At 52.0% G+C, this 26017-nt stretch overlaps 1 protein-coding gene across 1 annotated transcript in view; it reads left to right on the top strand.

Annotated features, from left to right (window-relative positions):
* Window positions 1-14544, top strand: part of snta1 (syntrophin, alpha 1) — a 989140-nt gene extending 974596 nt beyond the window's left edge. Inside the window, exons 3-7 of the mRNA XM_072515362.1 lie at window positions 1965-2172; window positions 3912-4042; window positions 7051-7250; window positions 8517-8707; window positions 12604-14544. Coding sequence (XP_072371463.1) covers window positions 1965-2172; window positions 3912-4042; window positions 7051-7250; window positions 8517-8707; window positions 12604-12696 — 823 coding nt within the window. The 3' untranslated portion in view covers window positions 12697-14544. The remainder of the gene's footprint in view (window positions 1-1964; window positions 2173-3911; window positions 4043-7050; window positions 7251-8516; window positions 8708-12603) is intronic.
* The last annotated feature ends 11473 nt before the right edge of the window (window positions 14545-26017 follow it).

The following is a 26017-nucleotide window of genomic DNA, read 5'->3' on the forward strand; positions in this document are numbered from 1 at the left end:
GTGCGATCCATATAGCTCTCTACAGTGATTCCAACCCCAGCTCGAAAACCCATAACTCGCGTTTCTGTCGCTGACAGCGCTTCCTGCAAACCTGGTCATCCAGGACACCGGGGCACCAATGACATTTTACATATTACAGCACGCGCATTCCACCTGACGGAGCTTCCCCGCGATCTTCACTTTACTTCTCTTGTATTAACTCTCTTCAATTTTGGAGTACTTGTTTTACCTTACTATGGTTAACACTGCTGCCCCACAGCGCCGGGAACCTGGGTTTGAATCTGACCTTGGGTAACTGTGCGGAATCTGCACTTTCTCTCCGTGTCTGCGTGGGTTTCCTCCCACAGTCCAAAGATTTTAGTTGGATTGACCATGCTAAATTGCCCCTTAGTGTCCAAAAGATTAGGTTGAGTTACAGGGATCGGGTGGGGGAATGGGCCTTAGTAGGCTGCTCTTTCGGAGGGTGGATGGAGATTCAATGGGCCGAATGGCCTCCTTCTGCACAGAGAGATTCTATATCAGCCGTAACTTTCCCTTCTTTCAGACACTGCCCCTCACACTGAACACATCCAGCCAATCAATGTACCAGGTTCCTCTGAGGTGCCGGATGTGTCTTTTTCCCCACTGCTGCCTAAAAGCATATAAATACCTGCCCAATACCCGTCCAATACCCTGCTTCGCCTCCTGCAGCAGGGGCAAGACCACTTTATCACGGGTGAAAAATTGGAAAGCAAAATAGCCCCTCTTTCCTCTGCGTCGAATTCCCACTTTGATCCAAATTCCCAAATGTACTGCATCCCCCTCGGGAGGAGGTGTCTGTCCACAGCTCTGTTAAACTTCCCCTTATCCTTTCCTCACCCAGGGAGAACAATCCCAGCATCTCCAGTTACTTCCCATAACTGAAATCCTTCACCCTTGCTACCTCTTGCAGTAAATCTCCTCTCCGAATCCATGAGATCCTTTCTGAAGTGTGGGGCCAGAATTAGTCCGAGGCCTTGCCCAGTGTTTTACGATGCAGGACTTTCTTGCTCAGAAGAATTACGTGCGCAAGAGTAGATCACTCAATTCCCGTACCAGCATCCCCGAACAGGCGCCGTAATGTGGCGACTAGGGGCTTTTCACAGTAACTTCATTTGAAGCCTACTTGTGACAATAAGCGATTTTCAGCTCATTTCATTTTTTTTCATGCCTCGAGCCTGCTGCCCCATTCAATAAGTTAATGTTTGATCTTATCTCCACTTTCCTAAGTGATCACTGGATACCATAATTCCCGTAGTATCCAAAAATCTAATGATCTCTGATTTGAACATACTCCACGACTGAGTGAGCAAATCTCTCCTGAATAGAGAATTCCAGAGGGTGAAGAAATATCTTCTCATTCTTTCCCAGTCCGGGGGGGGGGGTTGCAGGGGGAGACATCTTCTCAGCCTCCCTCTTGGTGGGCCATCTTTTCAAGTCTTATTTATAAAGCACAGGTGCCTTCCCAGCTCGTCCAACCACCTTTAAAGCATCCGTACACCCCGGGGCCTCTGAAGCTGCAAATCCAGTTCCTTTTGTAAGCAGGAGACACCATTTCAAAATGAGGGGGACGCTACTTGGGACCGAGACGAGGAGAGAATTCTTTACACAGAGAGTTGTGAATCTTTGGAATTCTGTATCCCAGAGGGCTGGCGAAACTCAGTCATTGAGGGTATTTAAATCGGAGATGGATAGATTCCTGATTGAAAATAATGTGAAGGGTTATGAGGATAATGGATGTGAAAGTCATTGAAGTATCTGATCACCACAATCGTAATCATGGTGGAGCAGTGCCGATGGGCTGAATGGTCTACTCCTGTCCCTATGTTCCTACATCTGAGTGAGAAGCTGATGTTTTAAATATCTATTTGGAGTTTCATCGTTTCTGGATTGTTTTGTGTGAATGATTCTACTGATCTCAGTCTCTGTCTTTCTCCTTCGATCAGGTATATTGACCTCTCCTCAGCGGATGGGAAGTCTTCCGTCTCTCTGAGGGTGAAGGACAGTGCCACTGCCCAGTCCTGGTTCAATGCCCTTCACGGGAATGCCAGCGCACTCCTGCCCCTGGTCAAAGCAGAGATGAGAGCCCTGGCAGGCAGCACTGGCATAGCCGGGAGTAAAGAAATTAAACATGTGGGCTGGCTGACTGAGCAGGTGAGTTCCCTTTGTTTACAAGGTTAAAGTGTTCGTCAACCCCTTTGAAGTAAAAAGAAAACTCATGATGGTTGCAGTTAACAGTAACTTGCATTTGTATAAAGTGCCTTCAATGTACTAAAAGATTTCACAGGAGTTTTAATAAACAACATTGAACACTGATGCACGAGAGACGTGCCAACAACCTCAAATCTCCTTGTGTGTCCTGGTCTGATGATGTATATGTCAAGCACCTTGGGAATGTTTTACTGGTTAAATATATAAATGCAAGTTGTTGCTGGGATCGTGCTGTGCCTGAGGCGATGGGGCAGACCTCGACACTGCACAGGGGGGCAGACCTCGACACTGCACAGGGGGGCAGACCTCGACACTGCACAGGAGGCCAGACCCTGCCTGGTTAGTTAATCACACAGTCCGGTGGCAGGATGATTTTTCAATGGGCTTTCCGCATTGCTGTGGGTCTGGAGTCAAATGTGGGCTGAATTCCTGAAGGACATTCGGGGGGAGGACAATCGATGAAAGCTTCATGGTCACCGTTATTGAGACTGGTTTTCAGACCCAGGTTTTGTCTTTTTAAAAAATAAATTTGGGGTACCCAATTATTTTTTCTCCAATTAAGGGGCAATTTAGCGTGGCCAATCCACCTACCTTGCCCATCTTTTTGGGTTGTGGGGGCGAGACCCACGCAGACACGGGGAGAATGTGCAAACTCCACACGGACAGTGACCCAGAGCCGGGATCGAACCTGGGACCTCGGCGCCATGAGGCAGCAGTGCTAACCACTGCGCCACCGTGCTGCCCTCCAACAATCAACTATACAGTCTGTACAGATTTTTCCCCTTTTTCACACCACCCCCCTGCGACGAACAGCTCCTCAAACACGGGTCACAAACATTCCCCCCACCTTTTCTCAAGCTCCCCTGCTGAGCCCCGGAACTCATACTTTATCTTCTCTAACCGCAGGAAGCCGTATAGGTCTCCCAACCAAGCCGCTACCCCCGGTGGCGATGCCGACCGCCACTCCAGCAAAATTTGCTGCCGTGCAATCAGAGAGGCGAAGGCCACGACATCGGCCTTCCTCCTCCCCATGAGCTCCGGCTTCTCTGAAACCCCAAATATCGCCGCGTCATTTTCAATCACTTCGGGGATGTGGGCCCTGCAGCCTTTATTGCCCATCCCTAATTGCCCTTCAGAAGGTGGTGGTGAGCTGCCTTCTTGAACCCCTGCTGTCCAAGTGGTGTAGGTACACCCACAGTGCTGTTAGGGAGGGAGTTCCAGGATTTTCACCCATCAATTAATTGAATTTAAATTGTACCAGTTGCTGTAGTGGGATTTGAACCTGTGATCCCAGAGCAATGGGCCATTGGATCACTAATCCAGTGATGGTACCACAGCCTGCCCCTGAACGATGACGGCTATGTTGAATATTTTTTGGGGAAGGTTTCTGAGCACCACAGTACTTGTGATGTCTAGTTTTGTCCATCTCTCAGACCCTGATATAGGAGGGTGATCCACAATGGAAATTAAGCCTCATTACACAAGGAGAGTTTGTCTCGTTCTTTCAAATATCATCCCATTGAAGATTTGCTGGCGAAGACTCTCCACATTGGTGATTTCCCTCCTTGGTTGATTGGGGGAGGGGCCCCTCTCTCCAAGGTGGCCCAGTGGGCGATGGGGAGGCTCTCTCTCCGCGTGGTCCTGGCACACCCGGCATTACCGCGCTGTTTTCTTTGTTACAGGTGACCAGTGACGTGGAAAAACCTGTTCTGGCCATTCTCACGGAGAAGGACTTGCTGCTGTACACCAGCTTACCACAAACCACAGAGAGCTTGAACAGCCCCAATTCCAGGCACCCGCTCATAGCAACCAGGTCAGCTACAGCACTGCCTCCTCCTGACTGAAATCTGTAACGCCAAATAGCATTAAAGGAAGGACCCAGTATTGGCAAAGTTGAAAAGAGTATTTATTGTCCAGCCTAGTTGTTCCTTGAGACGATGGTGGTGGGTGATGAGATGCACTCTCACAGACTTCATTAGCGTACAGAAAAGGTATTTATAAATGGGAATAGTAAAGCAGCCCCATGGCTGTAACTCACTCCCAAAATGTCTCTGCTTTGGAACCTCTCTCACCATAGGGGTGATTCCATTCTTTTGGACACATGCCATATGGCTCTTACTCTGCTGTGTTGCCCTTAAAGAGACAATCACCACAAGAAGCCTTCTGTTTGGGTTCTTTGTTTCTGTTCTTATTTCCTCCACCTCTGACTCCTTTGCATAGGTTAGAAAGGAAGAGAATGCTGCCAGGGTGAGGTGAGAGAGGAGATGATTGGTACACAAGAAGAATTTACAATTGATAAAGAGATGTTAGAAAGGCTATTTCTGTTCAAAATTGATAAGGTACCAGGACTGGAGGAGATGTATCCAAGGATACTGAGGGAAATGAGAGTGGAAATCACAGAGGCACTGCTGTAAATCTTCCAGTCTTCCTTAGACATGGGGGTGGTATTGGGGGATTAGAAAATTGTGAATGTTGCATCCTTGTTCAAAAACGGTGCAAGGATAAAGCCAGAAACTACAGATCTCCAGTGGTAGGGAAACATCTCGAAACTATAATTCAATAGTCACCTAGGCAGGCGCAGGATAATTAAGGAAAGCCAGCATGGATTCATTAAGGGAAAATCATGTTTAACTAACTTGCTGGAGATTTTTCAGATGGTAACAGAGAAGATTGATAACGGCAATGATGTTGATGTGGTGTATATGGATTTTCAAAAGACATCTGATCCAGTGCCACACAACAGGCTTGTGAACAAAATTCTAACTCGTGGAATAAAACGGAAAGCTGGCACTTGGGTAAAAAATTGGCTGAGTGACAGGAAACAGAGTCGTGATAAATGGTTGTTTTTCAGTTTGGAGGAAGGTTCTCCAGGGGTCAGTGTTGGGATCCTTGCCCTTGATGTGTATTAATGACCTAGACTGTGGTATTCAGGGCATGATTTCAAAATTTGCAGATGGTACAAAGATTGGAAACATTATCAACCGTGATGAGGATAGTCTTGAACTTCAAAAGGACATAATAATCACTTATTGTCACAAGTAGGCTTCAATGAAGTTACTGTGAAAAGCCCCAAGTCACCACATTCCGGCGCCTAATAAGAAAGTTGGTGGATTGGGCAGACAAGTGGCAGATGAAGTTCAGTGCAGAGAAATGGAGGCGATTCATTTTGTCAGGAAGAATATGGAGAGATAGAATAAAATAAAGGAAGAAACTCTGAAGGAGATGCAGGAGCAGAGGGATCTTGGTGTTTATGTACCTAAATCATTGAAGGTGGCGGGGCCTGTTGAGAGAGCAGTTAATAAAGCTTATCGTATCCTAGGTTTTATTAATAGGGGCATTGAGTACAAGGGTAAGGAGGTCATGTTGAACTTGTATAGGACACTAATTAGGCCTCATCTGGAGACTGCACCCAGTTCTGGACACCATACTTGAGGAAGGATGTGATGGCATTGGAGAGAGTAGAGAGGAGATTCACACGAATGGTTCCAGGGATAAGAAACTATAGCTATGGGGATATTGGAGAGGTTGGGTCTGTTTTCGTTGGAGAAAAGAAGGCTGAGAGGAGACTTGATATCGATATTCAAGATCCTGAGGAACATAGACAGGGTAAATAATGAGAAACTGTTCTCACTCATCAAGACCTAGAGGGCACATATTCAAAATAATTGGCAAAAAGGAGTAAAAGTGATTAAGAAAAGTTTTTTCATCCAGAGGATGGTTGGAATCTGGAATGAAAGTGGTGGAGGCAGATTCGAGGGAGATGCTCAAAAGGGAACTGGATTGCTACCTGAATGTACAAGGAGTGGGGCTAGGTAGAATGCTCTGTCAGGGAGCCAGTACGGACTCGATGGGCCGATTGGCCTCCTGCACTGTAAAGATTCTGTGATAAATTGTTGATGCCCAGGGTATCGAGGGATATGGAGAGCGGGTGAGGAGGTTTAAAGGATTATGGAGTAGCAGCGAGGGAGGGAATTCAGTGATTAAAATCGAGGCACAATGGGGCACAGTTGGAGAAGTACAGCGACCTCGGGAGGGCTCCTGGGTGGGAGGAGGTTACGGAGATGGGGAGAAGCCATGGAAGGATTTGAAAACGAGGATAAAAAAGTTTCAAATTGTAAGGTTGCTGGATGGTGATCCAGTGGAGGTTAGCAAGTGCGGTGGGTAATGAGTGAAAGGGACTTGGCGTGAGCTTATCATACAGGCAGCAGAGGTGTGCTCGAGCTCAGGTTTTGGGGGTGGAGGATGGAGGGTCAGCCAGGAGAAGGTTGGAATAGTCAAGACTAGAGGTAACAAAGGTATGGCTGAAGGATTTGGCAGCAGATCAGATGAGGCGGTGTGGAGTTGGGTGAATTTATGGAGATGGAAGTAGGCTGTTTTTGGCGATGGGACAATATTTGTAGTTGAATATAGCACCAGGGTTCTTGGTGACTGGTGAGATGCCACCGACTTTCCAGGTGTGACCTCCTCCCCTGTCTGATTTCCCTCGAGTGAGTTAAGTGCAGACAGGTTCTATTATGGACCATAACGGAATAGTATAGATGGGCTTTAGAGTGGTTTCACAGGTGGTGCAACATCGAGGGCCGAAGGGCCTGTACTGCGCTGTAATGTTCTATGTTCTATCTGGTCAATACCTCCCAATTCAATACTGCTCAAAACACCATCCACCCAAAATCTGGAACCCGTTTTCTCCCAGCTAAATTCGAACTGTTTTGTAATTCAGTGCCGGATGTTGGAGGATCGATGGTGCCTGGGAGTGGGTGTGAGATGGGCTTGCCTGTAATGGACGGAGAGGGTGAATGTGGTTGATGGTTTGTCTTTCAGGCTCGTTCACTCTGGCCCTGCCAAGGGCACTCTGTTGGCTGACAATTCTGACCTGTCCTTTGTCCTGAGGGCTGGCACTCCTCACGGTGTGGAGACTCACCTGTTCTCCGCGGAAATCCACCTGGACCTGTCCACGTGGACACGGCTGCTGGTTGATGGCTGTCACAACGCGGCTGAGCTGATTCAGGAGGTCGTCACAGGTGAGTGGCCTTTCCTCTTCGAGATTCCGGAGCCCTGTTCTAGATTCCTCAGCCAATGGAAACAACGCGTGCCCACCCCATCGAGACACCTCGGGCGGTATTTCCCCCCCCCCCCACCCCGGTCGGGTGGGAGAATCGCAGGGGCGCCGCGCGAATCGCGCCACGCCATCCCGACCGCCGCATGCGAACCCCCACCCCCCCCACCCCCCCCCCGAAACCAGCGCCACGCGAATCGCGGAGAATAGGGGTCTGGGAACGGGCGGCGACGCCGGAGTAAAACACTCCGGTTTTTACTCTGGCGTCGGTACTTAGACTCCCGTTGGGAGAATCCCGTCCATCAGAATTGTGTAGGTTTCAGTGAGATCTCTACTTTCACTAAATGCCAGAGAATGGGTGGGGGGGGGATTTGGTTGGGGGTTGGTTGGGGGGGTTGGTTGGGGGGGTTGGGGGTTGGGTGTGGGGAGGAGTTGGGGGGGTTGGGGGGGGTTGGTTGGGGGGGTGGGGGGTTGGGTGTGGGGAGGAGTTGGGGGGGTGGGGGGGTTGGGGTGGGGGGGTTGAATGGGGGGTGGGGTGGGGGGTGGGTGGGGGGTGTGGGGGGTGGGGGGTGGGGTGGGGGGGTGGGGGTGGGAGGGGCCTGTTGGGGGGGGTGGGGGTGGGAGGGGCCTGTTGGGGGGGGTCGGGTTGTCGGGGTGGGTGCGGTTGGGTGGGGGGTGTGGGTGGGGGGGGTCGGGTTGGGGGGGTGGGTGGGGGGTGTGGGTGGGGGGGGTGTGGGTGGGGTTGGGGGGGGTGTGGGTGGGGTTGGGGTGGGGGGGGTTGGGGTGGGGGGGGTTGGGTGGGGGGGGGTTGGGTGGGGGGGGGGTGCAGGTCCTCTGTGAGCCACGTTTGCTGGCTGCAGTGAGCGTGTGGTAAGTGGAGCGCTCAAAGACAGCTGCAGCTGGCCGGCTCTTTGGCAATCACTCCAGCCTCGGGTTAGAACTCCCACTGGGAAGACCTTGCTAAGAATTCACGCTCCACAAAGAGCGCCCCCGACGGAACGCGAACCGCACGCGATTCAGTCCCGGCGTCAACACTTAGTCGGAGCAAGCTGGAGGATTCTGCATGTGTTCTTGTATTCGAGTCTCTTCAGAACCCACCACACCCTCAGCATCTCTTTGTCCTCCAGACCAGAGAATTAAGGAAGAGTTAATATCATGTCTCTGAGAAAGATCCCGGTGTTGGCTGGCCCCCATGGTATAATGCTCTCTGCACTTCTCCTTCTTGCTTCAGCATGTACCTGGGATGGGCAGGATTGCAAACTGGCTGTCCACTTGGAGAAGGGCTTCACCATCTACCAGGACCTCTCTGAGATTGGCAGACCCAAGATCCTCCTGAGTCAACCCTTTGAGAAGCTTCGCATGTCCTCTGACGATGGTGTCAAAGTATTGTACCTGGATTTCGGAGCATCCGAGGCGGAGATTGTGAGTACTTTTGAGACTCTTTGTTCCACAGAGAACCCCAAAGGTTGAGGCGCAGTTTAGTGTTTGAGGTTCTGTTAATGGACAAAACATCCCGAGGGCGTGAGTTCATATTCCACCAGCGCAGGCTGAAAGTTTAAATTCAGTTTAAAGCTAAATCTGGGATTGTCCAGGCCGATATGTGACTCCAGTCCCAAACCAAACTTAAAAATTGGAATAAATAAATGAATGTTTATTTTTTCAGGGTGTGGATGTCGCTGGCTGGGCCAGCGTTTACTGCCCATTTCTAAATGCCCTTGAGAAGGTCGTGATGTGAACCGCTGCTGTCTTGGTGAGGTGCACGCACAGTGCTGTTCGGAGCGCAGTGCCATGATTTTGGCCCAGCGACAGTGAAGGAACGGCGATATATTTCTCAGAGGGGAACTTGGAGTTGGTGGTGTCCCCATGTATCTGCTGTCATTTTTGTTTCGGCTGTACTGAGGGAGTGCCGCACTGTCAGAGGGTCAGTACTGAGGGAGCGCCGCACTGTCGGAGGGTCAGTAGTGAGGGAGTGCTGCACTGTCAGAGGGTCAGTACTGAGGGAGTGCTGCAATGTCAGAGGGTCAGTACTGAGGGAGTGCTGCACTGTCAGAGGGTCAGTACTGAGGGAGTGCTGCACTGTCAGAGGGTCAGTGCTGAGGGAGTGCTGCACTGTCAGAGGGTCAGTACTGAGGGAGTGCTGCACTGTCAGAGGATCAGTACTGAGGGAGTGCCGCACTGTCAGAGGGTCAGTACTGAGGGAGTGCCGCAGGGCCGGTACTGAAGGAGTGCCGTGCTGTCAGAGGGTCAGTACTGAGGGAGCGCTGCACTGTCAGAGGGTCAGTACTGAGGGAGTGTCATGCTGTCAGAGGGTCAGTACTGAGGGAGTGCTATGCTGTCAGAGGATCAGTACTGAGGGAGTGCTACACTGTCAGAGGGTCAGTACTGAGTGAGTGCTGCACTGTCAGAGGGTCAGTACTGAGGGAGTGCGGTACTGTCAGAGGGTCAGTACTGAGGGAGTGCTGCACTGTCAGAGGGTCAGTACTGAGGGAGTGCTGCACTGTCAGAGGGTCAGTACTGACGGAGTGCTGCACTGTCAGAGGGTCAGTACTGACGGAGTGCTGCACTGTCAGAGGGTCAGTACTGAGGGAGTGCTGCACTGTCGGAGGGTCAGTACTGAGGGAGTGCTGCACTGTCGGAGGGTCAGTACTGAGGGAGTGCTGCACTGTCAGAGGGTCAGTACTGACGGAGTGCTGCACTGTCAGAGGGTCAGTACTGACGGAGTGCTGCACTGTCAGAGGGTCAGTACTGAGGGAGTGCTGCACTGTCGGAGGGTCAGTACTGAGGGAGTGCTGCACTGTCGGAGGGTCAGTACTGAGGGAGTGCTGCAATGTCAGAGGGTCAGTACTGAGCGAGTGTCGCACTGTCAGAGGGTCAGTACTGAGGGAGTGCTGCACTGTCAGAGGGTCAGTACTGAGGGAGTGCGTCACTGTCAGAGGGTCAGTACTGAGGGAGTGCTGCACTGTCAGGAGGTCAGTACTGAGGGAGTGCTGCACTGTCAGAAGGTCAGTATTGAGGGAGTGCTGCACTGTCAGAAGGTCAGTACTGAGGGAGTGCAGCACTGTCAGAGAGTCAGTACTGAGGGAGTGCTGCACTGTCAGAAGGTCAGTATTGAGGGAGTGCTGCACTGTCAGAAGGTCAGTACTGAGGGAGTGCAGCACTGTCAGAGGGTCAGTACTGAGGGAGTGCTGCACTGTCAGAGGGTCAGTACTGAGGGAGTGCTGCACTGTCAGAGGGTCAGTACTGACGGAGTGCTGCACTGTCGGAGGGTCAGTACTGAGGGAGTGCTGCAATGTCAGAGGGTCAGTACTGAGCGAGTGTCGCACTGTCAGAGGGTCAGTACTGAGGGAGTGCTGCACTGTCAGAGGGTCAGTACTGAGGGAGTGCGTCACTGTCAGAGGGTCAGTACTGAGGGAGTGCTGCACTGTCAGGAGGTCAGTACTGAGGGAGTGGTGCACTGTCAGAAGGTCAGTATTGAGGGAGTGCTGCACTGTCAGAAGGTCAGTACTGAGGGAGTGCAGCACTGTCAGAGAGTCTGTACTGAGGGAGTGCTGCACTGTCAGAAGGTCAGTACTGAGGGAGTGCAGCACTGTCAGAGGATCAGTACTGAGGGAGTGCTGCACTGTCAGAGGGTCAGTACTGAGCGAGTGTCTCACTGTCAGAGGGTCAGTACTGAGGGAGTGCTGCACTGTCAGAGGGTCAGTACTGAGGGAGTGCGTCACTGTCAGAGGGTCAGTACCGAGGGAGTGCTGCACTGTCAGGAGGTCAGTACTGAGGGAGTGCTACACTGTCAGAAGGTCAGTACTGAGGGAGTGCAGCACTGTCAGAGAGTCAGTACTGAGGGAGTGCTGCACTGTCAGAAGGTCAGTATTGAGGGAGTGCTGCACTGTCAGAAGGTCAGTACTGAGGGAGTGCAGCACTGTCAGAGGGTCAGTACTGAGGGAGTGCCGCAGGGCCGGTACTGAGGGAGTGCCGCACTGTCAGAGGGTCAGTACTGAGGGAGTGCCGTGCTGTCAGAGGGTCAGGACTGAGGGAGTGCCGTGCTGTCAGAGGGTCAGTACTGAGGGAGTGCTATGCTGTCAGAGGGTCAGTACTGAGTGAGTGCTGCACTGTCAGAGGGTCAGTACTGAGGGAGTGCTGCACTGTCAGAGTGTCTGTACTGAGGGAGTGCTGCACTGTCAAGAGGGTCAGTACTGAGGGAGTGCTAAGCTGTCAGAGGGTCAGTACTGAGGGAGCGCTGCACTGTCAGAGGGTCAGTACTGAGGGAGTGCCGCAGGGCCGGCACTGAGGGAGTGCCGTGCTGTCAGAGGGTCAGTACTGAGTGAGTGCTGCACTGTCAGAGGGTCAGTACTGAGGGAGTGCGGTACTGTCAGAGGGTCAGTACTGAGGGAGTGCTGCCCTGTCAGAGGGTCAGTACTGAGGGAGTGCTGCACTGTCAGAGGGTCAGTACTGAGGGTGTGCTGCACTGTCAGAGGGTCAGTACTGATTGCTTAGATGAGGCCCCATCTGCCCGTCAGATCGATGTAAGCAATCCAACGACACCAATGTATGAAGAGTAGACGAGTTCACCCAGTCTCCTGGTCAATTATCCGCTCTTGACGAGCATCACTGCGGAACAGTTGAACTGGTCGGATTCACGTTCCTGTTTGGGGCATCTTGCAGTGCGCGAATTAACTGCTTGTTTCCTTCAGCACAACAGTAATCCATTGGCTGTGAAGTGCTTTGGAATTTTCCGAGGTGATGGACGGTGTATATAAATACACTGGTCTTTAGGAGCCGTTTCCCAGTTGGGGAGGGGTGTGAGGGGTGGTGAGACCAGAGTTTTGTAGCAGACGCTTCCCACAGGAAATAAACTGAGTAAAATCCACAGGAGAGTAGATGGAAGATGATCTTCTGAAACATTGTGGTTATTGCTCGATCCTTTTCTGATGCACAGATTCTGAGATTGTGGCAGTTGTTGATTCGCGAGTTAAAATGATTACAGCTGAAACAAAAAGGACAGCAGATACATGGGGACACCACCAACTCCAAGTTCCCCTCTGAGAAATATATCGCCGTTCCTTCACTGTCGCTGGGCCCAAATCATGGCACTGCGCTCCGAACAGCACTGTGTATGTCTGAGGTCCCGTGCTCTGGCTTTGTCTTGTACACGAACCCCTTACGCCCGGTGAAATTGTGCCGCAAACGACCCTAGTGTCCGCAGTTAGGGATGGATTCTCCCAATGAGGCGATAGCTCACGCACCAACTGCCTGTTCTGAATCCTGATCTCTCTCCGCCTGAGTCAATGGGACCAGTCATTGGGCAACTTTCTCTCTTACAGCAACTCAATCTACAATCCTGCCCCAAAACCATCGTTTTCATCATCCACTCATTCCTCTCGGCGAAGGTGACTCGTCTCGGTCTCTTGGCCTGACGGTGAAGGGTGGAGACGGAGGGCGAGGAGGAGTGGAAAAGGAGATCCGAATGACAGACCAACGGTTTGGAGTGAACACAAATATTGTACCTTATTTGAAGTTTTGATTTTCATTTTGCAGATTCCTATTTACTAAGTTCCTCTGACTAAACTTCACCCCCTTCTGTGCCTCCCCACCATGCTCTTCATTAGATCAGGGGCATAGTGAGTGCAAGTGCTTCATTTGCTGGACTAAAAATCGAGAGAACAATGAGTTCAAATCCTACCAAGGATAATTTGAGAATTCTAAGATATCTAGAAATGAGAAGCTGATCCCAATAACTAAGTGATTATTGAAGCAGTCAGTTTGTTGTAAACCGATTCACTAATGTCCTTGAGGGAAGGGAATTTCCATCCTTACGCAGCCTGGGGCCTGTCAGCCTGGGCCTATCAGCAACTCCAGTCCTATACCAATGGGCTGACCCTTAACTGCCCTCTGAAGTGACCCTAGTGAGTCCCTCAATTAAATCACAACAGCTGCAAAGATTAACAAGAGTGTCAAAATAAATCTCCAAGTTTACATATGCCATGTTTTCTGTCACAAAATAAACACCAAATCACGTATTGCAAATAATACATTTCTCTGTGACTTGCTAATAATGCATATTTAAATTAGGGGTAGAGCATTTGGAAATATTTCTGCCTGCTTCCGTTATGCTTCACACATCTGTAATTACTGTTGCTCTGTGCAGGTTTAGCCCAGAAGAATGACTGCCAAGTATTCCCAGTTCGTTCCTGGAGCAGGTCAAAAGGCCCCCCCCCCCCCCCCCCCCCCCCCCCCACACACTTTTGTAGAAAAACTTTCTCCACCCTGTTTCCCGAGGATCATCATGCGAGCAGGACATTAGCCAGAGTGCTTTGTACTGAGTCACAATTCCATCACTTTCTGTCTTCCTCAGTCTTGTATAGACCCCTAAATCTCTCCCAGAACCTTCAACGTTGTCTCTGCTTGGATCAGCTAATGAAGTAGGCAAAGCTGGGACCTGGAACTCGCCTTTGACTCAACATCACTGTCTGGTTACCATTAATTTAGGCTCCAGTCCTATTACTGTGGTTTTCTCCAGTATTTCTAGGCCCCAGTCCTGTTGCTATGGTTTCCCCCAGTACGTCCAGGCCCAGTCCTGTTGCTATGATTTTCCCAGAATGTTTAGGCCCCAGTCCTGTTGCTATGGTTTTCCAAGTCTGCCTAGGCCCCAGTCCTGTGGTTGTCGTCTTCCCTAGTGTGTCTAGGCCCCAGTCCTGTTGCTATGGTTTTCCCAGAATGTTTAGGCCCAGTCCTGTTGCTATGGTTTCCCCCAGTCTGTCTAGGCCCCAGTCCTGTTGCTGAGGTTTTCCCCAGTATTTCTAAGCTCCAGTCTTGTTGCTGTGGTTTTCTCCAGTATTTCTAGGCCCCAGTCCTGTTGCTATGGTTTCCCCCAGTATGTCCAGGCCCAGTCCTGTTGCTATGGTTTTCCCCAGAATGTTTAGGCCCAGTCCTGTTGCTATGGTTTCCCACAATATGTCTAGGCCCCGAACTATTGCCATACATGAATCGGTAAGCTGATGATGGTACTGTCCTCGGCTTTGGCTGGTTTCTGAAGCATCAGCTCATTTTTTTGGCGTCAAAAATGTGCTCCAGCCAGAATAGTTACGAAGGAAACCAAGCTGCCCTGACTGTTCTCCAACCCTTTGATCCTTTTCTTCCAGTTTCTGTGAAAAATCGTGCACAATGCCTTTGTTCCAGTGCCAAACTAGACTCCTGAATGTTAAAAGAACCTTTCCTTTTGTAAACACGCATTTCCCTCCATCAAACATGGACTTACAATATTAGATTTGATGCCTTGGTGATAATCTTTTGATGTTATGAAACTCTTCACATTCTTTTCCCCACATCTGCCTCTGAGCAGGACGTGGAACTCCTGTAGCCCAGTTGGCCATTGAGAGGTCCCCTGTAAGCTGGCCAACTTGTCAGGAGTATCCAGGAATCTCTAGGAACTAAGCTAAATCCAAGTGGGACGGGTCAGACTGTTATCTGGGGCACTCCCTGTTTTCGGTTTTCATACAATTATCAACTTAATTTGTTTCAGCTTCAAACTTACTTCAGGAAAGTTGTTTTAACCAGATTTATTACACATCGTCTCTCCCTCTCTTTCATCCCTCCATCATTCCCTTTCCCGCTCGACCCTCTCCCCGCTCGACCCTCTCCCCGCTCGACCCTCTCCCCGCTCGACCCTCTCCCCGCTCGACCCTCTCCCCGCTCGACCCTCTCCCCGCTCGACCCTCTCCCCGCTCGACCCTCTCCCCGCTCGACCCTCTCCCCGCTCGACCCTCTCCCCGCTCGACCCTCTCCCCGCTCGACCCTCTCCCCGCTCGACCCTCTCCCCGCTCGACCCTCTCCCCGCTCGACCCTCTCCCCGCTCGACCCTCTCCCCGCTCGACCCTCTCCCCGCTCGACCCTCTCCCCGCTCGACCCTCTCCCCGCTCGACCCTCTCCCCGCTCGACCCTCTCCCCGCTCGACCCTCTCCCCGCTCGACCCTCTCCCCGCTCGACCCTCTCCCCGCTCGACCCTCTCCCCGCTCGACCCTCTCCCCGCTCGACCCTCTCCCCGCTCGACCCTCTCCCCGCTCGACCCTCTCCCCGCTCGACCCTCTCCCCGCTCGACCCTCTCCCCGCTCGACCCTCTCCCCGCTCGACCCTCTCCCCGCTCGACCCTCTCCCCGCTCGACCCTCTCCCCGCTCGACCCTCTCCCCGCTCGACCCTCTCCCCGCTCGACCCTCTCCCCGCTCGACCCCTCTCCCCGCTCGACCCTCTCCCCGCTCGACCCTCTCCCCGCTCGACCCTCTCCCCGCTCGACCCTCTCCCCGCTCGACCCTCTCCCCGCTCGACCCTCTCCCCGCTCGACCCTCTCCCCGCTCGACCCTCTCCCCGCTCGACCCTCTCCCCGCTCGACCCTCTCCCCGCTCGACCCTCTCCCCGCTCGACCCTCTCCCCGCTCGACCCTCTCCCCGCTCGACCCTCTCCCCGCTCGACCCTCTCCCCGCTCGACCCTCTCCCCGCTCGACCCTCTCCCCACTCCCCGGCTCGACCCCACCCCCCCCCCCCCCCCGGCTCGACACCCCCCACCCCCCGGCTCGACACCCCCCCCTCCCCGGCTCGACACCCCCCCCCTCCCCGGCTCGACCCCCCCCCCCCCTCCCCGGCTCGACCCCCCCCCCCCTCCCCGGCTCGAGACCCCCCTCCCCGGCTCGAGACCCCCCTCCCCGGCTCGACCCCCCCCCCCTCCCCGGCTCGACCCCCCCCCCCTCCCCGGCTCGAGCCCCCTCCTCCCCGGCTCGACCCCCCCCCCCCCTCCCCGGCTCGACCCCCCTCCCCGGCTCGACCCCCCTCCCCGGCTCGACCCCCCTCCCCGGCTCGACGTCAGTCCTGCTCGACCCTCCCCCCGCTCTGGGAGCAGATCCTGATGCGAATACTTGGAACTGAAGTTTGTCAGGCTATCGGGGGAGAGCAGGGGGTGTGGGGTTAATGGGGTCACTGTTTCAAAGAGCCAGCACTGGCAGGAGGGATCGAGTGGCCTCCTGTGCTGTGGATTCTAAAACATGGGTTAGGAAACTATTGAAAACTCGCACCATGTCCAGCAACGCACGGACCTGTCACCCGCCGGGTCGCAGTCATTGGCAGGTTTCCCATTTCAATCCGTTATAATTTGACACGACTTTAACTTGCTCTCTTGCTTCTAAAACTTTATATCTCACGGCAATTTATGAAGAGAAGCTTTGTATATTATATCCTTATTAATTTAAGAATGCGCTTTGCAAGTTTCATTGTATATACCTCGGATGTGGAATTAAATTCAAGACATTTATAATCCTTCAAAGGTGGAGTGTACCTTTCATTCTGCTGCGTGTCCTCAGCTTAGTAAATAATGGGCTGCTCAGCCAGGAGAGCTATACAGCTGTCCACCTACAGCCACTGTCTGCGTTTCTGGGCCTCCGGTTATAATAATAATAATCGTTATTAGTGTCACAAGTAGGCTTACATTAACACCGCAATGAAGTTACTGCGAAAAGCCCCTAGTCGCCACAGTCCGGCGCCTGTTCGGGTACACGGAGGGAGAATTCAGAATGTCCAATTCACCTAACCCCTACGGAACTTGTGAGAGGAAACCGGAGCACCCGGAGGAAACCCACGCAGACACGGGGAGAACGTGCAGACTCCGCACAGACCGTGACCCAAGCCGGGAATCGAACCTCGGACCCTGGCGATGTGAAGCAACAGTGCTAACCACTGTGCGTGCAGCAGAATTGTCCACTTCACACAGTTAGTAATTCTTTAACTGTGAGATTCAGCAGCTCACTGCAGTGTTGGGGCATCACTGCTTAACATGGGCTCGTCCTCACACTGGTCACATTGCTGGATATTAAACAGGCATCCGATTCCAGCTGATTACTATTCACATCGTCCAACAGTAACTCGGGATTGTCAGTACTGAGGGAGTGCTGCACTGTCAGAGGGTCAGTACTGAGGGAGTGCTGCACTGTCAGAGGGTCAGTACTGAGGGAGTGCTGCACTGTCAGAGGGTCAGTACTGAGGGAGTGCTGCACTGTCAGAGGGTCAGTACTGAGGGAGTGCCGCACTGTCAGAGGGTCAGTACTGAGGGAGTGCCGCACTGTCAGAGGGTCAGTACTGAGGGAGCGCTGCACTGTCAGAGGGTCAGTACTGAGGGAGTGCTGCACTGTCAGAGGGTCAGTACTGAGGGAGTGCTGCACTGTCAGAAGGTCAGTACTGAGGGAGTGCTGCACTGTCAGAGGGTCAGTACTGAGGGAGTGCCGCACTGTCAGAGGGTCAGTACTGAGGGAGTGCTGCACTGTCAGAAGGTCAGTACTGAGGGAGCGCCGCACTGTCAGAGGGTCAGTACTGAGGGAGTGCTGCACTGTCAGAGGGTCAGTACTGAGGGAGTGCCGCACTGTCAGAGGGTCAGTACTGAGGGAGTGCCGCACTGTCAGAGGGTCAGTACTGAGGGAGTGCCGCACTGTCAGAGGGTCAGTACTGAGGGAGTGCTGCACTGTCAGAAGGTCAGTACTGAGGGAGCGCCGCACTGTCAGAGGGTCAGTACTGAGGGAGTGCTGCACTGTCAGAGGGTCAGTACTGAGGGAGTGCCGCACTGTCAGAGGGTCAGTACTGAGGGAGTGCCGCACTGTCAGATGGTCAGTACTGAGGGTGTGCTGTACTGTCAGAGGATATACTGAGGGAGTGCCGCACTGTCACAGGGTCAGTACTGAGGGAGTGCTGCACTGTCAGAGGGTCAGTACTGAGAGAGTGCCGCACTGTCAGAGGGTCAGTACTGAGGGAGTGCTGCACTGTCACAGGGTCAGTACTGAGGGAGTGCTGCACTGTCACAGGGTCAGTACTGAGGGAGCGCCGCACTGTCAGAGGGTCAGTACTGAGGGAGAGCTGCACTGTCAGATGGTCAGTACTGAGGGTGTGCTGTACTGTCAGAGGATATACTGAGGGAGCGCTGCACTGTCAGAGGGTCAGTACTGAGGGCGTGCTGCACTGTCAGAGGGTCAGTACTGAGGGGGTGCTGCACTGTCAGAGGGTCAGTACTGAGGGAGTGCTGCACTGTCAGAGGGTCAGTAATGAGGGAGTGCTGCACTGTCAGAGGGTCAGTACTGAGCGAGTGCCGCACTGTCGGAGGGTCAGTACTGAGGGAGTGCCGCACTGTCAGAGGGTCAGTACTGAGGGAGTGCCGCATTGTCAGAGGGTCAGTACTGAGGGAGTGCCGCACTGTCAGAGGGTCAGTGCTGAGGGAGCCGCACTGTCAGAGGGTCAGTGCTGAGGGAGCCGCACTGTCGGAGGGTCAGTACTGAGGGAGTGCCGCACTGTCAGAGGGTCAGTGCTGAGGGAGCCGCACTGTCAGAGGGTCAGTGCTGAGGGAGCCGCACTGTCGGAGGGTCAGTACTGAGGGAGTGCCGCACTGTCAGAGGGTCAGTACTGAGGGAGTGCCGCATTGTCAGAGGGTCAGTACTGAGTGAGTGCTGCACTGTTAGAGGGTCAGTACTGAGGGAGTGCCGCATTGTCAGAGGGTCAGTGCTGAGGGAGTGCTGCACTGTCAGAGGGTCAGTGCTGAGGGAGTGCTGCACTGTCAGAGGGTCAGTACTGAGGGAGTGCCGCACTGTCAGAGGGTCAGTGCTGAGGGAGCCGCACTGTCAGAGGGTCAGTGCTGAGGGAGCCGCACTGTCGGAGGGTCAGTACTGAGGGAGTGCCGCACTGTCAGAGGGTCAGTGCTGAGGGAGCCGCACTGTCGGAGGGTCAGTACTGAGGGAGTGCCGCACTGTCAGAGGGTCAGTACTGAGGGAGTGCCGCATTGTCAGAGGGTCAGTACTGAGTGAGTGCTGCACTGTTAGAGGGTCAGTACTGAGGGAGTGCCGCATTGTCAGAGGGTCAGTGCTGAGGGAGTGCTGCACTGTCAGAGGGTCAGTGCTGAGGGAGCCGCACTGTCAGAGGGTCAGTGCTGAGGGAGCCGCACTGTCGGAGGGTCAGTACTGAGGGAGTGCCGCACTGTCAGAGGGTCAGTGCTGAGGGAGCCGCACTGTCAGAGGGTCAGTGCTGAGGGAGCCGCACTGTCGGAGGGTCAGTACTGAGGGAGTGCCGCACTGTCAGAGGGTCAGTACTGAGGGAGTGCCGCATTGTCAGAGGGTCAGTACTGAGTGAGTGCTGCACTGTTAGAGGGTCAGTACTGAGGGAGTGCCGCATTGTCAGAGGGTCAGTGCTGAGGGAGTGCTGCACTGTCAGAGGGTCAGTGCTGAGGGAGTGCTGCACTGTCAGAGGGTCAGTACTGAGGGAGTGCTGCACTGTCAGAGGGTCAGTGCTGAGGGAGTGCTGCACTGTCAGATCCAAGGCCAAAATTGAACCATGGTGACTCTGTGAGGCAGCAGTGCTAACCACCGTGCAGCCCGATATTGCTGCAGTGATTTAATCTGACAAGGGTGTGAGGGATGTGGAGTAATGGTGGACCAATGTAGTTGATGGACAGATCCACCATTATCTGATTGAATGTCAGAACACGCTCGAAGGACGGAATGGCCTCATGCTGTTCCTAATGAATCTAAACAAGTGGCGTTATCATGGTACCCCCTCTGCTGGTCAGCAGAGTCAGTTGCAGCTCATGAAATTCACTTGAACAATTCAATTGCAACTTGCATTTATATAGCACCGTTGGCACACACAATGCAACCCAGGTCACTTCACACAGGCAATGGGATAGCAAAATGAGCACTGTGCTGAGCGGGTGTGTGCTTGAGGTTTTTGTAAAGCGAATTCTCTCAATAATCTGAATTGCCGCATTAATGCAGTCAGTCAAGCACCTGCAGAATGGGGAGTCCTGTACCAAGAAATATACTGAACACAAAGGCCTTTCAGCCCATCGCTCGTGTGCTTAAAAAACATGTCCTAGCTATATGGAATGTACTGAAACATCCCAAAGATGCTTAACAGGAATATTATCTGTGACACCGGGTCACGTGTTAGGTCACATAGCCAAAAACCCGATCAAAGAGATGGGCCTTAAGGAGTCTCTGAACCCAGGACCGTGATGGAGGTGAGGAGCAGGAAGTGTTTCGGGTGGAAATTCCCGAACTTGGGGCCCAAACAACTGAAGGCAGGGCTGCCAATGGTGGAGCGATTAAAATCGTCCAGAATTGGGGGAAGGCTGAGCTTTCGCTGGAGGAGATTGCAGAGATAAGGAGGGGCTTGTAAACAAGGTTGAGCAATTTTAATTTGGAGTACCCAATTCATTTCTTCCAATTAAGGGGCAATTTAGCGTGGCCAATCCACCTACCCTGCACATCTTTTGGGTTGTGGGGGCGAAACCCACGCAAACACGGGGAGAATGTGCAAACTCCACACGGACAGTGACCCAGAGCCGGGATCAAACCTGGGACCTCGGCGCCGTGAGGCAGCAGTGCTAACCACTGCGCCACCGTGCTGCCCATGTTGAGAGTTTTTAAAATCAACTTATTGCTTGGCTGATTGGAGAAGATTCCTCTATCCTGAGCCCACTTTCTAACTTTTGTCAGTATCCCTGTGGGTTTCAGCATCTCGGGTGCACGTTGGTGTTTTGTTTGAATGCGCCGAGGGTTTCTGCCCCCACCACCCTTTCGGACAGAGGCTACCTGACCCCGGCCACTCCGTGTGCATCAAGATTCATCCTGGATCCACCCTGAACCTTCTCCCAATTACATTAAATCTCTGTTGCCCGGTTACTGATCTCTATCATGTCGACCATCAGTAATTTCGCTTCAGTAAAACCTCCCATCAGCCTCCTCAGTTTTAGAGAAAGGAGCACCAATCGAGATGCAGTCATTTCAAAGCCTCTCTCTCTCTCTCTCTCTACATTCCTCCGTATCAGACCACTTATTGTTAAATGTCAGGCTTGTTAAACTGTGGTGAGCCTCGTATGGCTACGTAATGCTGTTGTATATATGTTCACTATTGTTCTACTGTTCTAGTACTATCATTATCTCCACTGTTGTATATACTTACTGTTATTGCTGTTCTGTTATTGGTTGTTGCTGTTGTACTGTTGGAATGTTATTGGTGCTGCTGTTGGCTCCGCCCCTCTGAGGCGGTATAAAGCCCGTCGATTTGGGGTAGTCTTGCAGTGTGGGAGGAGCTACAGATTGGCTCACTTTTAGTCTATTAAAGCATCAGTTCACTGCTACTCAGCTTCTCGACTGAATTGATGTCCATCAATTTAATAGACTAAAAGTTTTTTTCATAATGGATGCTGCCCTCAAACCTGAACGTCTCGAACTGGACCCGCAGGCTGCTGAAGCGTCGGCTATAAGAGCATAAGAACTAGGAGCAGGAGTAGGCCATCTGGCCCCTCGAGCCTGCTCCACCATTCAATGAGATCATGGCTGATCTTTTGTGGACTCAGCTCCACTTTCCGGCCCGTACACCATAACCCTTAATCCCTTTATTCTTCAAAAAACTATCTATCTTTATCTTAAAAACATTTAATGAAGGAGCCTCTACTGCTTCACTGGGCAAGGAATTCCATAGATTCACAACCCTTTGGGTGAAGAAGTTCCTCCTAAACTCAGTCCTAAATCTACTTCCCCTTATTTTGAGGCTATGCCCCTAGTTCTGCTTTCACCCGCCAGTGGAAACAACCTGCCCGCATCTATCCTATCTATTCCCTTCATAATTTTATATGTTCCTATAAGATCCCCCCTCAGCCTTCTAAATTCCAACGAGTACAGCCCCAGTCTACTCAACCTCGCCTCGTAATCCAACCCCTTCAGCTCTGGGATTAACCTAGTGAATCTCCTCTGCACACCCTCCAGTGCCAGTACGTCCTTTCTCAGGTAAGGAGACCAAAACTGAACACAATACTCCAGTTGTGGCCTCACTAACACCTTATACAATTGCAGCATAACCTCCCTAGTCTTAAACTCCATCCCTCTAGCAATGAAGGACAAAATTCCATTTGCCTCCTTAATCATCTGTTGCACCTGAAAACCAACTTTCTGCGACTCATGCACTAGCACACCCAGGTCTCTCTGCAAGGCAGCATGTTTTAATATTTTATCATTTAAATAATCCCTTTTGCTGTTATTCCTACCAAAATGGATAACCTCACATTTGTCAACATTGTTTTCCATCTGCCAGACCCTAGCCCATTCACTTAGCCTATCCAAATCCCTCTGCAGACTTCCAGTATCCTCTGCACTTTTTGCTTTACCACTCATCTTAGTGTCGTCTGCAAACTTGGACACATTGCCCTTGGTCCCCAACTCCAAATCATCTATGTAAATTGTGAACAATTGTGGGCCCAACACTGGTCCCTGAGGGACACCACTAGCTACTGATTGCCAACCAGAGAAACATCCATTAATCCCCACTCTTTGCTTTCTATTAATTAACCAATCCTCTATCCATGCTACTACTTTCCCCTTAATGCCATGCACCTTTATCATATGCAGCAACCTTTTGTGTGGCACCTTGTCAAAGGCTTTCTGGAAATCCAGCTATACCACATCCATTGGCTCCCCGTAATCTATCGCACTGTTAATGTCCTCAAAAAATTCCACTAAATTAGTTAGGCACGACCTGCCCTTTATGAACCCATGCTGCGTCTGCCCAATAGGACAATTTCCATCCAGATGCCTCGTATTTCTTCCTTGATGATAGATTCTAGCATCTTCCGTACTAGCGAAGTTAAGCTCACTGGCCTATAATTACACGCTTTCTGCCTACCTCCTTTTTTAAACAGTAGTGTCACATTTGCTAATTTCCAATCCACCGGGACCACCCCAGAGTCTAGTGAATTTTGGTAAATTATCACTAGTGCATTTGCAATTTCCCTAGCCATCTCTTTTAGCACTCTGGGATGCATTCCATCAGGGCCAGGAGACTTGTCTACCTTTAGCCCCATTAGCTTGCCCATCACTACCTCTTCAGTGATAATAATCCTCTCAAGGTCCTCACCTGTCATAGCCTAATTTCCATCAGTCACTGGCATGTTATTTGTGTCTTCCACTGTGAAGACCGACCCAAAAAACCTGTTCAGTTCCTCAGCCATTTCCTCATCTCCCATTATTAAATCTCCCTTCTCGTCCTCTAAAGGACCAATATTTACCTTCGCCACTCCTTTTTGTTTTATATATTTGTAGAAACTTTTACTATCTTTTTATATTCTGAGCAAGTTTACTCTCATAATCTATCTTACTCTTTTTAGCTTTTTTAGTAGCTTTCTGTTGCCCCCTAAAGATTTCCCAGTCCTCTAGTCTCCCACTAATCTTTGCTACTTTGTATGTTATTTCCTTCAATTTGATACTCTCCCTTATTTCCTTAGATATCCACGGTCGATTTTCCCTCTTTCTACCGTCCTTCCTTTTTGTTGGTATAAATCTTTGCTGAGCACTGTGAAAAATCGCTTGGAAGGTTCTCCACTGTTCCTCAACTGTTTCACCATAAAGTCTTTGCTCCCAGTCTACCTTAGCTCGTTCTTCTCTCATCCCATTGTAATGTCCTTTGTTTAAGCACAAAACACTTGTGTTTGATTTTACCTTCTCACCCTCCATCTGTATTTTAAATTCCACCATATTGTGATCGCTCCTTCTGAGGGGATCCCTAACTATGAGATCATGAATCAATCCTGTCTCATTACACAGGACCAGATCTAGGACCGCTTGTTCCCTCGTAGGTTCCATTACATACTGTTCTAGGATACTATCGCGGATACATTCTATAAACTCCTCCTCAAGGCTGCCTTGACCGACCTGATTAAACCCATCGACATGTAGATTAAAATCCCCCATGATAACTGCTGTACCGTTTCTACATGCATCCGTTATTTCTTTGTTTATTGCCTGCCCCGCTATAATGTTACTATTTGGTGGCCTATAGACTACTCCTATCAGTGACGTTTTCGCCTTACTATTCCTGATTTCCACCCAAATGGATTCAACCTTATCCTCCATAGCACCGATGTCATCCCTTACTATTGCCCAAATGTCATCCTTAAATAACAGAGCTACACCACCTCCCTTACCATCCACTCTGTCCTTCCGAAAGGTTTGATACCCGTGGATATTTAACTCCCAGTCGTGACCGTCCTTTAACCATGTTTCAGTAATGGCCACTAAATCATAGTCATTCACGATGATTTGCGCCATCAACTCATTCACCTTATTCCGAATACTACGAGAATTCAGGTAAAGTACACTTATGTTGGCTTTTACACCTCTGTTCTGAATCTTAACACCTCGATCAGTAACCTCTCCTAAGTTATATTTCATCTGAACTTTTCTCCTAATTTTCCTTGTCGTTGAACCCATATCTTCCTGTAACAACCTGCCGCGTCGCTTACCATTAATGTTTTTACTTCCCGTTTTATTCCTTTTCGTATTACTGGTCCTATTCACTGAGCTCCCCTCAGTCACTGTACCTTGTACTGTCGCCCTTTTTGATTTTTGACTATGGCTTCTCTGCCTTACACTTTCCCTTTACTGCCTTTTGTTTCTGTCCCTGTTTTACTAACTTCCAACTTCCTGCATCGGTTCCCACCCCCCTTGCTATCTTTGAGCATTGGCTCAGTTACTTCGAGGCCTACCTCGACTGCTGTGGTTTCCCCGGCACTCAAAACAGCGTCTCCTCAACGCCCGGGTGAGCCACAGGATCTTGCAGTTAATCAGGGATGCGGCCTCGTATACGGAGGCTGTAGACGTACTGAAGGAACAGTTTGTGAGGCCGGTCAACGAGGTCCTCGCTCGACACCTCCTGACACGCGGCGTCAGGGTGAGTCGCTCGCAGAATGTCTTCGTGAGTTGAGGGTACTCGCCTGCAGTTGTAACTGCCGGGCAGTCTCTGCATCGGAGCATTCGGAGCTAATGATTCGTGACACTTGTGTGGCTGGAGTCCGGTCCAGCTATATCTGGCAGCGCCTCCTCGAAAAAGGGGCTCTCGACCTCGAGGTGACAGTGAAGCTGGCTACCTCATTAGAAGTGGCTTTGCAGAGCCTCGAGGCCTTCCCGTCCGACCACGCGGCATCCTTGGGGATGTCAGAGGCGAAGCCATCACCTGACCCGGCGTCCCTCACTCCTGCGCCGCGCGGCTGCCGGCTAGCTCCGGAGGACCTTGCTGTTATCTCTGTGGGCAGGGCCAGCATCTCCGGCAGAGCTGCCCAGCTCCGGAGGACCTTACTGTTATCTCTGCGGGCAGGGCCAGCATCTCCGGCAGAGCTGCCCAGCTCCGGGGGACCTTGCTGTTATCTCTGCGGGCAGGGCCAGCATCCCCGGCAGAGCTGCCCAGCTCCGGGGGACCTTGCTGTTATCTCTGCGGGCAGGGCCAGCATCTCCGGCAGAGCTGCCCAGCTCCGGGGGACCTTGCTGTTATCTCTGCGGGCAGGGCCAGCATCTCCGGCAGAGCTGCCCAGCTCCGGGGGACCTTGCTGTTATCTCTGCGGGCAGGGCCAGCATCCCCGGCAGTGCTGCCCAGCTCCGGGGGACCTTGCTGTTATCTCTGCGGGCAGGGCCGGCATCTCCGGCAGAGCTGCCCAGCTCCGGGGGACCTTGCTGTTATCTCTGCGGGCAGGGCCAGCATCCCCGGCAGCGCTGTCCAGCGCGCAGCGTTGTGTGTAATGAGTGCGGCAAGAAAGGCCATTTTGCGAAGGTAATTGTCTGAGCCGCTCTAAAGCCCCAAAATCAAAAACCTGTTAGGGCCGGCCTGATGCTCACAGACCTCGCAACGTGGCGTCATGCCTGCCGGGACCGCCCCCTTCCGACGCGTCATCCGCC

Source organism: Scyliorhinus torazame, chromosome 8, assembly GCF_047496885.1.
Source record: "Scyliorhinus torazame isolate Kashiwa2021f chromosome 8, sScyTor2.1, whole genome shotgun sequence".
In the NCBI taxonomy this organism is placed as follows: Eukaryota; Metazoa; Chordata; class Chondrichthyes; order Carcharhiniformes; family Scyliorhinidae; genus Scyliorhinus; species Scyliorhinus torazame.